General features: G+C 41.8%; 1 protein-coding gene across 1 annotated transcript; it reads left to right on the top strand.

Annotated features, from left to right (window-relative positions):
- On the top strand, positions 1-6,068 carry actr5 (actin related protein 5). Its single transcript, XM_085394680.1, has 9 exons — positions 1-386; positions 582-820; positions 935-1,104; positions 1,358-1,575; positions 2,136-2,300; positions 2,711-2,815; positions 3,044-3,183; positions 3,397-3,529; positions 4,625-6,068. The coding sequence occupies exons 1-9, from the start codon at positions 3-5 to the stop codon at positions 4,943-4,945; spliced, it is 1,875 nt and encodes a 624-aa protein (XP_085250806.1). The 5' UTR covers positions 1-2; the 3' UTR covers positions 4,946-6,068.
- Positions 6,069-11,985: the final 5,917 nt, after the last annotated feature.

The raw sequence follows: 11,985 nt of genomic DNA, 5'->3' as shown, positions 1-11,985 counted from the left end.
AAATGGCTTCCAAAGAAGGACCGGTGTGTCAGATTTTCTCGTTCCAGGACTGGAAAGCCTCCCCTGATCCAATTCTTGAGCTCCCCGTACAGTATCTGACCCATACACCCTCTCCTATAGTGATAGATAACGGCTCCTTCCAGACCCGGGCCGGCTGGGCGGCTCCGGGGGCCGAGCTCGACCCTCCGCGGCTCCTGTTCAAGTCTGTGGCGGCGCGAAGCAGAGGCGCTGCCCGCAGTGAGACCCAGATCGGTAACGACATCCCCAATTTGGAGCCGCTGCGGTGGCTGCTGAAGAGCCAGTTTGACCGAAACGTGGTGGTCAACTTTGAAATCCAAGAGCTCATCTTCGACTATGTGTTTACACACCTGGGCATCACGTCAGAGGTGAGCGGAAGTTAAATCAGTCATTTGTAAGTGAAACGTTGGTCGGTTTGAAGGTTTTGTATCTGGAGTTCAGGATTAATTGAACAACTTAACTCCCGGGATATTTTCTGCTAGCTGTTTATAGTCATGTAAGTCACCTGGACACCCAGACAATACATCAACACCACTTTATTATTATTATTATTATTTTTGCAGGGTAGTGTGGATCACCCCATTGTGCTGACAGAGGCGCCCTGCAACCCACTGCACTGCCGCCAGATGATGTCAGAGCTGCTTTTTGAGTGCTACAGCGTCCCATACGTCTCCTATGGTGTGGATTCCTTGTACAGTTTCTACCACAATAACAATCAAAGGAAGCTCCAGTCACCACACACGGGAATCATTCTGTCCTCAGGTTACCACTGCTCACACATCCTGCCGGTTATTAATGGCAGGTGAGGATCAACATGCACAAACGAATGATTTATATACAGCTTTTACCGTTTGCTCTGTTTTCCTGATTTTTATCACACACCGTAGTTTTAGTTCTTATCTGGTTTTTGTTCGAGGTTGGATGCTGTGAATTGTAAGCGTGTGAATGTGGCTGGGAGTCAGGCAGCGTCCTACCTGCAGCGCCTCCTGCAGCTGAAATACCCAGGTCACCTTGCTGCCATCACACTCAGCCGCATGGAGGAGCTGCTGCATGAGCACAGCTACACTGCTGTGGATTATCATGAAGGTACAAATATATCCATGGACATGTAACTACGCATTTGTTTTTTTTATGGGACAGCAATTAAATGCTTTAGATTTATGATAGCTGAAGAATATTTTAGTAACATCGGTAGATTGCACACAGTGAGTTCCTCCTCAGAACTACTAGAGAAACAGATGACTGTGAATAAAAGGAGTGAGGAGTCAGCACAGAGGTGCATGCATGTGCTCTCTCCTCCCCTTGACTTTGCATTTCCTCTATGCTGTGTTTTCCGCAGAGCTGGAAAAGTGGCGCAGCCCAGAGTTTTATGAGCGGGAAGTTCACCGTATGCAGCTTCCGTTTTCGAGTAAGGTGCCGGGCGGCTGTGTGAGTGTAGAGGAGCGGCAAGAGAGACGAGCTCAGCAACTTCGACGACTTCAAGAGATTAATGCTCGCCGCCGAGAGGAGAAGCTGCAGCAGGACCAAGAGAGGCTGGACAGACTCTTAGCAGTACAGGCAAGGACCTTATTGGACCTTTTAAAGTTCACAAGCACAAGAGTTGTCTCTCTGATGGCGGATTCCTGTCTTATCAGTTAGCCTGTTTGTTTCTCTCATCTTTTTCCATTTTTTTAAACGCCTACCTTTCTATATTTCAATGGAACTGTCATCAGGAGGTTTGGATCTTGTTTTTAGGCCGGTACATGCATGCATACTTATAGTAGTTGTAACGGTAGTGCAGTGTTGACAAACAACATGATTTCTAACATAGCACCTGATTGGCAGATAAAATTTAATTAATTTAATGCACTTCCACTGGGATTGCGGGAATCATTTGCAACACTATGGGTGACCAAGCAAGAGCGAAAGAGAGTCACAGAAAAGAAATGCATAATTTATATGTTGGCAGTTACACTGCGAGTCAAAGACGATTGATTGATTGTTCCAGCTGAGGACGGAAGACAAGATGGAAATTGGCACTCGGTAATAAACACATAAAACAGTATTTCACCTACTGATCATAGAGTTGTGTGTGTGTGTGTGTGTGTGTGTGTGCGTGCGTGCGTGCGTGCGTGCAGGAGCTGCTGGAGGACGGCCTGCTGGATCAGTTTCACAAGAGTCTGGTGGAGCTTAACATGGATTCAGCCGAGGAGCTGCAGTCGTACATCAACAAATTGCAGCTCGCTGTAGAGCAGGGTAGACAGAAGCTGCTGCACAGTGATGGAGCAGAGGGAAAGGCGGAGGTAGGTGTTCTGCCATCAAGTTTAAAAAATAGAATTCGGTTGTACTGACTTGTTTTTGCATGTGCTGTGCCCACATTTCCAGGCTCTGTGTCTGAATCAGTATTTGGATAAACAAATCTGCAACTGCTTTTTGGTAGAAAACAGTTAATAGAAGAATGCTGAGCATATGACAGTGTTAGCACTGTATCTATAATGAGATGGTTATCTAAATAATAAGAGCTCAAGTTGTCAAATTACAGTGAAAATGACTACAGAGCACAAGTGAAATTGAAATGATCCAATAATTAATTAGGTGTAAATGTCATTATCACGACTGTGCTGCGAGGCTCTACAGCATCTATGCTTGATTGCTGCGGTGGATGTAGTGCTCCTGACACAAAGCCTGAGGCTGTTCTGTGGCTCTCTGTCAGGTGTCAGAGCTGGAACAGCCGATGGACGAGACAGATGGAGTGGCACTGATGGATTCTGACTTCCCCGAGGACTCGCTGCCAGAAAAACCTGCTAATGTGGTTCAGGTAATGGCACAGGATACCTGAATGTCTCAGAGACATGTAGAGCCTCATTAATGCTGTGCAGGGAAATACCTGCTGCGGTCATGTGTGGCAAAATGTGTAGAAAAACTTCCAGTAGTTTTTGAGCATAACTTTGCTATTGCAACATTTGAAACATGTGGTGGTGTCAGTACTGTCATAACTTCACGTTAATGAAGGAGAACTTTTTTTTCCCCGCTCCTCCTCCTCCAGCCCGTGTTTAACATGGCGGAGTACCACCAGCTCTTTGTGGGGACGGAGCGTCTGCGGTGTCCAGAGATTTTGTTCCAGCCTTCGCTGACTGGAGAGGAGCAGATGGGACTGATGGAGACTCTGCAATATGTTTTGGCCAGGTAATGATGGGATGTAACGGTTGTACACAAAAGCACGAATATGCAGAGAAGTTGTATAAACACATAACCTCATCCTGATGAAGTTATTACAAGGAGCCAGAAAATGCTATGTTATATAAACATTCTTTTATTATTATTTTTTTATTAGTTTTTTACTGATGGTATTTATTTTTTTGTTAATGATGTGAACTTTGATGCTTTAATCACAAATAGGTACACTCCAGAGCAGCAGGAGGCGCTAGTGAGCAATGTATTTCTGACCGGAGGGAACATGCAGTATCCTGGGATGAAAGAGAGGGTAGAGCGAGAACTGCTGGCCATGAGACCCTTCCAGTCACAATTCAAGGTACAGCCTGTGCTCTCCTAAAACGCTGTTATGTTTACTTTGTCAAAAAATCTGAAATCTTTTTTTGATAAGGATAAAAAAATCTAATATAGTTCAAACAGTAACCACAAAAAACAGAAAACAAGAGCTTTCAGGTGGACGTAAAACCCTGGACTTTAAGCTTTTGTGTTTTCTCTGGAAAAAATCTTGAACATAGTAACGGAACGCAAAACGCCACAAAAAGGTTGTATCGTCTCTTTAAAGCACAGGTGTCGAACTCCAGGCCTCGAGGGCCGGTGTCCTGCAGGCTTTAGATGTGTCCTTGATCCAACACAGCTGATTTAAATGGCTAAATTACCTCCTCAATATGTCTTGAAGTTCTCCAGAGGCCTGGTAATGAACTAATCACTTGATTCAGGTGTGTTGACCCAGGGTGATATCTAAAACCTGCAGGAGACCGGCCCTCGAGGCCTGGAGTTCAACACTCCTGCTTTAAAGTCATCAGCTCAAATATTTTTCTAAAGTTCAACATGGGATGTGACATAAATATAAATGATCTAATGTACACTCACCATACACTTTGTTAGGTACACCTGTTCAACTGCTTGTTAGTGCAAATATCTAATCAGCCAATCACATGGCAGCTACTCGGTGCATGCAGGCACTGAAGTTCAAACCTAGAATTAGAATGGAGAAAAAAAGTTTAAGTGATTTTGAAGATTGTCCCACCCAGCCATCACTAGAGTTTACAGAGAATGGTCTGAAAAATAAAACATATCCAGTGAACGCCCCCACAGCCGACAAATCATGTCATTATGGACCAAACTGTCCTGAGGAATGTTTCCAGCACTTGGTTGAAGAATTAAGGCAGCTCTAAAGGGGAAAACGAATCCAACCCAGTACTAGCAAGGTGTACCTAATAAAGTGTCCAGTGAGTAGCCAGCCATGTAAATAGTGCATATAGTTAGATATGAAGCAACAGAGCTTGTTTCAAAATAAAGAAGTGAGTTATGGGAACCGTTATGGGATAAATGACTCCAGCTAAACTTTCCAGTCCTTTCAGATGTTTTGATTAGTGTTGATATCATCTGAAGGTAACCTAAAACTTCTTCATAGGTGACCATGGCGTCTTGTCCGGCCTTGGATGCCTGGCATGGAGCACGAGGCTGGGCGTTGGAGCACCCTCCTGGAGCAGTGTCGGAGGGATGGATCAGCAGACAGGACTACGAGGAGAAAGGAGGCGAGTATCTGAGCGAGCACTGCGCCTCCAACGCTTTCGTTCCCATGAAGATCGCTAAACCCGCTCGCCCTGCTGAGCCACCCGTTACAATGCAAGCATCTACAGAAGGTCCTGCTGCCATCACCATGGTTACGACAGATCCGACCCCCTCCTCCTCTACTAGTGCTGTTGCTGATGTTACCATGGTTACCACGTGAAGCAAAGCTCTCTGATATCCCCCCCCGACGTGTCCGAAGTTCAGGAATGATTTCAGGATGAAGTGAAGGGTTTCACTTTGTCCTCTTTCGTTCAGCTCGACTCGGATCGTGCTTTTTCAACAACCGCCAGAAAGCTGCTGTCACTCCTGCTGAACGCTTTGGTCTTTGAATTCCAGGCGCTGGGAAAAAACCCCTAAAATGAGCTTGAGAGAGACGGGAAATGCATAACTGTAACTGAATCAGGAGTATTGTACACTGCTGTTCTTGGTGAAATCACAAGAGTTCATATTGAACAGGGATCAAATGAATGTTGTTAAAGGCCAAGAGTATTTTTTTGTATTATTGTGTAAATATAATTTTATTTTGTATGTCTGTGTTTTTAAAAAACAAAACAAAAACATTTCCCCTCTTGGAGACCGTTGTCTGTCTTTTGATTGTCAAAGAAATCTGATATTTCGTGTCTTCTGTCCCTTCTTCTTCTCTCCTTTCTTTTCCTGTTTTCTAGTTAAATGTTCAGTTTGCTGAATGCTCACACACATTCCCTCAAACACCTCTAGTGCTATTTATACATGCAGCTAGCCTTTGTTTTCACTAAAGTTAGGGAAAAGAAACTTTCTTTCATGCCAGCTTTAATTCTTTGTCCTGTAGGTTTTTATCAGAGGAATCCTTTTTGAGCTCTAAGTCACAGGTTACAGAAAATCTGACCAGTAATTTGACCCTGGAACATGTAATTACTGTTGTGGGTGTTAAAGTGATTAGAGAGCATGAGACCACATAACATTCTTATTTTGAACTAATGCCCTCAGGAAGACTTCACAGGGCGCCTTTAGGTAGGCAAAAGGTGCATAAGGGATCATTTGTGCCAAAAGCAATTAGCATACTGAGTTATAAGACTCTGTGATGTATTTGTACTGAAGTTTTATGTATGCATTTGTGTGACTGTGGGCTGAGTGCTGCCAGTATTTTTTTTATGAATTGATTTATGACTTGATGACTCACACACAATTTTCTGCTAATGTGGAGAATAAAGTTATTCTGTTCTAAATGCCACCAGAACAATGTAATAAAATATTTTTGGGTAAAAGTAGATGGGCTCTTTAAATGTAAAAATAAATAAATAAATAAAATTGTGTGCTGCAGTATATCGTTCTACCACTAGATGGCACAAATGAACACAAAATCTTACTCTGGCTTCACTATTATTCAGTTACAAGCAGTATTTAGTGTTTTGTACTAATAGTTTATGTAAGTCGACTTATCAGCCAGACTGAAGGAGACATATTCTTACCACAGTTTTAGCATTCTTCCTTTAATGCTAAAACTGATTGGACTTTATTCTCATGGAGTCGTTGGACAGCAGGTGAATCTGGTCTGCTGTTGACAGAGTATACATCTATACCTCCACACTCATCTGAAAATTTTGAATCTTGTCTGACACACCGTGAGTTGCCTTGGAGGGTGTGTGCATTGCATTGTTTCTCAGTCCTCTGAAGTCTAATAGCATCATGTGGCGTTAAACTGTGCTCAAGGTTCAGAACGTTCTGCTTTTCCCAAAACAACTGTGTGGCGACCCCACTCATAAAATAGCCCCCGGTTTCCACAGCAGGGCTGCACTTGGCTAATCGGAGCCAACACAGGCCAGTGACTGCAGGTTAATTGGCTCAAATGTAACTAGAGGGATTAAAGGGCAAAAACAAGGCAATCTTTTATGTGTGAAAATTAGTAACCAGGATTTATTTCTATGGCTACGCTGCAGTCCAGCCAGGCTTTCCTAATGATTTTGAGGGGAAAAAACCCAGCAGATGTTCTCTACCTTCTCCTTACCATTCAGTGCACAGCATTCACAGCAGGTGAATAATGTCTGACTAAGTTGAGATTCTAAAAAATGCAAAAAACTCTTTAATCCTAACCGTTTTCTGAGGTCAGGATCTCCAGTGGCCTTATTCTTCTCGCTGCTGTGATGCAATTATTGTACACCCTACACACAGCTGTGATGCACAAGTCAAGCACTGCTGCTGATACTGTAGGTACACCATGCAGATCTTGTGTATTCTTAAACAAGCCTGCTCTGTCTTGCACCCTGTTTGTGCCACCAAGTTGGCCAGTGTCCAATTAGGAGGATTTATTTGTGAGCTCCAGTGTTGTAGGTCAGCAGGAACGCCAGGCAGCTCAGAGCACATGTCACAGTCCTGTTGTAAAGGGGAGGAAAAAATAATGACCTGGAGTTGGAGCTGTGACAGATGCCCAAAAGGTATTATTTTTCTTAATGGATGGCCAATATCAGTTATGTTATTGCTTCTGTGTAAAACTTGTTGTATTGCAGACAGATCCTCAGTGAAATTATCCACTTCCCTGCCAGTTCAAAGTTCAAAGAGGTCTTCATGGTTGCGATATATGTAATAGCCTGTCAGCAGAGTGTCTTGTTGGCATAGTTACGGATGATGTAAACCGGGTTACAGTGAGTCTGGGATGCTTTCTTGCTCCTCCATCTCTCCTCCTGCCTTCTCTCTCGTCAGTCATGGCGTTTTTTTTTTAAACTGTAAACACACATGCAAACATGAAGGTGACTCCAGCTTTAAACCTGCTGATTTAGAGACACGTAATGACTGAAATCATTAAATGAATCTAAAAATATGGGATCTGATGGATTATTGTAAATAGAAGTTTCACATAATCATTACATGTTCATGTACTTCTTTATCATTTTAAAGTCCAACTACATTTAAATAGGGCTTGTTTTTTTTGCCTGCAAATGTCACTTCAGTATCTCATCCCCCTCCCGGAGCTCACCGTGCCAGCTGCTGTCAGTCTGACTCTGACATGCTGCTCCAGTGGCTGTCTTGAATAAGACTTCCCCTCCATTAATGCAAGCTCCTATAAGCACCCACAGTTACGGTTTACAATTAAAATTCACTTTGGTTTTCTGCAGAAACCTTTTAAAATTCAGTTAACATTGCAAAAGGTGATTTAAATGAGCCTAAAAGGGTAAAAAAAGAAGTGATATGATTGTTCCAACATGATGATCTAACCCTGGTTTTCTGGCTGATAGTTCAGAGGCTTCCCACAGATGCTTGATTAGATGTCACCTGGGCAGTTTGGAGTCAAAGTCTACAACCTGATTTTTGCCGTGTTCCTTGATCCTTTCTTGAGCACTTCCTGCAGTGTAACAGGATTCCCTAGTGGATCCCCGTCTACTTGATCTGCAAGTTTAGATGGTGTGTGTCAAAAATATGAATGCAAAGACTCAAGGTTTCCCTGCAGACGATTGCACTATAAGAAAGTGACCTGTCTGCGCTTATAATCTGTGGGTATGACTCATATTTTTGCTAAATAAACATTTAATGTGGTCAATCAAAGTAAAAACACATTGACATCATGAATTTAAATCCATTACTCCATTAAAAATTCTATCATGTACCACTGTCTCGAGTTTCCTGACTCCCAGAACGGGACTTCAATGAGTCATCTTCAACGGACATGTTGGCTGCCGTCCAACCAGAGAAGCTTTATGTAGATGCTATACAATAACATCAACATTTGGAGCTGACTGACCCTGACACAGCTGGTATTTCCTGCACTGACAGAGAACATGGACAGTCTGTGAGTAGATAAAATTACTGTAAGGATAGTGTACTTAAAATCATTTGGAGTATTTATGCACAAGAACAGAGGCTATTGCAAGCTCATATTCATACTATTGACAAAGGAGCCATATAGTAACCGACTTCAAAAGCACAAATAAGTAACCTTTAAAGAAGATTCCAGCTGTTTAAGCCACTTCTCTGTTGCCCGTGAATATGTTATTCAAGGAACTGTGTGATGCAAAAGTAGAATTTTTATCTACTTAAAAATCTTAAAGGCTTTTTTTGTTTGAAAATACTATATATTTTTCACAGAGGAAAGTTGGCTGTGCTGCAGGAACACTTTGAGAAGTTTGTGGATGTTTTAAAACAGTTTTTTGCTCAGTGAAAACCTGTCACTTTTTTCACACCTTTGTAAGTGACTTGAACTGAACTACAAACTTTCCAGAGTCGCCTTTGAAGGCAAAAGTAGGCCATGCTTTTATACTAAAAAAGGTATTTGGAATCTGTCTCCTCATCAGCTGTAAAACGCTCGCTGGGTATATACTGATTATCGTTGTCATTTGCCTCTCTGACTGCGCAGCCTTGAAGGGAAATTTAAACACAGACATAAAAGCTTTATCTCAGTGCGAACACGTAATCTCACATGGATCAGAAAAGAGGTCAGAGACACACTTTTATCCCTCGGGGCTGTACCCTGCATCCTCGGGGTGTGGACGGCCAGAAAACTAGTTCCAGCTGATCCCTATAGCTGTTTATCTTTAAGAAACAGAAATGACAGTTACGGCTATACGTCAGCAACACTCAGCACTTTTACATCAGACAAGCACAACATGTCACAGAGTCACAAATGAAGTGTGAAAACAAAAATAGTGTGAGCCTCACTACTGAAGCAGTTTTTAACAGTTTTGAAAGTTTGCTCATCTGCAGCCATTATGTTTATTTTAACACAATGCCAAAGAGGAAAGGAGTCAACAACAATGTTTAAAAAGCAATTGTTGCTCATCAATCAGGAAAGGGTTTTAAGTCAATTTCCAAACAGTGGGAAGTCTGTCATTCTACAGTGAGAATGCTCAGCATATTCTCCCCAAGGTCAGGCTGTTCAACCCCAAACCAAAACCAACCAACCAACCAACCAACCAACCAACCCAACCCAACCCAACCCAACCCAACCCAGCCAATCAATCAATCAATCAATCAATCAATCAATCAATCAATCAATCAATCAATCAATCAATCAATCAATCAATCAATCAATCAAACAGACCCAAGAGATACATCTCTGACTCTACAGGGCTCAGTTTGCATTTTAAATATTAAAGTTTGTGACAGCATAATTAGAAAAACACTGAATAAGTGTGGTTTGCTTGGAAGGGTTGTCAGGAGAAAGTCTCTACTCTCCAAATCAACTTCTGGAACAATGTCTTAATAATAAACAGCACCATTTTTGTCAAAAACCAAATAACATGTCAGCACAAACACCTCATATCAACAGCCAAGCATGGTGGTGGAGGGGTGATGATTTAGGCTTGTTTTGCAGCCACTGGATCTTGGGCACCTTGCAGTCATTGCACCTCTGTATACAATATATATATTGTATATAATATATAAGTATTCTACAGTCAGATGTGAGGCTATCTGTCCAACAGCTAAAGCTAAAGAAGCAATAAAGGTGCTGCAATGATCCAGTCAAAGTCCAGACCTCAACATGACTGAAATGCTGTACCGGGACCTTAAGAGAGATGTGTATAAAAGAATGAGGATATATTTAAAAAACCCAACACAGTCATATTTCTCATTTTTAACCCCCTTTTAGCATTTACAATTTAAAACCCCAAACCTAATTTAGACGCTTTCATTATTATAAAGCTGTTGTTGGAGAGTTTTTCAGATATTAGCCGTCTGGCTTCTCCTAATTATAACTCAACTAAAAGAGATTTGCATTGCGATACTCAAAACACCAAAAAATAAATAAATAAAAAATACATTTGATAAACTCTCTTCCAAATCTTGATGTGAGCAGATTTATACAGGTTCATTTGTTTTATACAGTCCAAATCAACTAGCTGGAGAACTGTGCTAGACACTAAAACCATTGAAGTTTTTTCAAAAATTATTTATTCATAATTAATTTATATTCTACAGTTTTTTGTTTGTTAACCACTTAACTTTTGCCCCCGAAAGGAAGACAAGTCCACAGAGTGTGAAAAGATTGATGTTTCCACAACATCAGCAGCACAGGCACTGAACGCACAGTCTCTTTGAGAGTAGTTCCAGGCACTCATTTGCAATTTGCAAAAGGTCTGACTACCACACACACACACACACACACACACACACACACACACACACACACACACACACACACACACACACACACACACACACACACACACACACACAGGAGGGACCATGGCCCTGTCTCACTCTGGGATTCATTACCTTTTGCAGGCACCTTGTCTGAGGCCGATGAAGTCATTATAATGAATCTCTGCTGTTATGAAAAACCTTGTCGGTCTAGCTGTGCAAATGATCCTTTTTCATTTGTAAGAAGAAAAAAAAGGCTAAAATAGTATTTAAAAAATTAAAACGTGTAGACAGAAAATTATTTAAACCTGTTTTAACCACAGCACTCATCATGTCGACTTTTATTATGCTGCTTTATTATCTAGCACAGACATCTGGGACAACACATCTGTGGAGTTGAAAGTGAGGCCATCGTTTATTAAATTGAGTTGTATTTGTTTTCACTTCTAATTAAATTGAAGTGCAGTGAATCAGAGACACGGGTCCATTAGGCAGACTGGGACTGGGACATTTTCTTTTGATGACCAAAGGCAGCGTGCATTTTACGCGAGCGAGCATGTACGTTAGCGGCTCTACTTCTATCATCGTCAATCAGTGCAATAACCCTTTAAAACGCAACAGTGTAGCTGATAAGCGTTGTCGCCCTGACCTCTGCTCATTGATGGTTTTACCTTTATTTAATCACAGCAACGGCCGTAATGTGAAGGGTACGTGTTACTTCTGGTGTTCAGACTAAACTGGGTTATGTTTGCTTTTTAGATTTTCCTTTTTTTTTTTAGATGGCTTAAACTGTGTTGCCACATTTCACACACTTGGTGTGCATCTAGCTCTCTGACTGTGCTGAAATAAAGCAAACATGCTGGTTGAGCATCCTTGACTTTGGTTGCCAAGTCAAGCCCAGAGAATCTGCTGCTAAAGAGCATGCAATATGGACACATCGCAAAAGCGCATTTCATTAAGATTGTGTAAATTGTATTTTAGCAACAATCAAACGAACATTTGGTTAACTTAATTATTCAGGCTCAAAACACGCTCACGCAAGAATGATCCTCATTCAGGACTTGGGTCTTCTCTTTGTGGATCTGACAAGGGTCCATATTCCCTAATGGCATTTAAAAGGACACAGCGTTCAAATGGTTTTCCATTTCCTTT

Source organism: Rhamphochromis longiceps, linkage group LG20, assembly GCF_057381845.1.
Source record: "Rhamphochromis longiceps isolate RC_006_pf linkage group LG20, R_longiceps_female_GT1.1, whole genome shotgun sequence".
NCBI classification, from domain to species: Eukaryota; Metazoa; Chordata; class Actinopteri; order Cichliformes; family Cichlidae; genus Rhamphochromis; species Rhamphochromis longiceps.
The sequence above is the reverse complement of the archived record's forward strand: the minus strand, read 5'-3'. Positions and strand labels throughout refer to the sequence as shown.

Bases quoted from the DNA above. Each gene is read 5' to 3' on its own strand.
- actr5 (XM_085394680.1), top strand. From the start codon at position 3: ATGGCTTCCAAAGAAGGACCGGTGTGTCAGATTTTCTCGTTCCAGGAC. The intron at 2,816-3,043 runs GTAATGGCACAG...CTCCTCCTCCAG, and splicing joins AACCTGCTAATGTGGTTCAG to CCCGTGTTTAACATGGCGGA. The intron at 3,184-3,396 runs GTAATGATGGGA...AATCACAAATAG, and splicing joins CTGCAATATGTTTTGGCCAG to GTACACTCCAGAGCAGCAGG.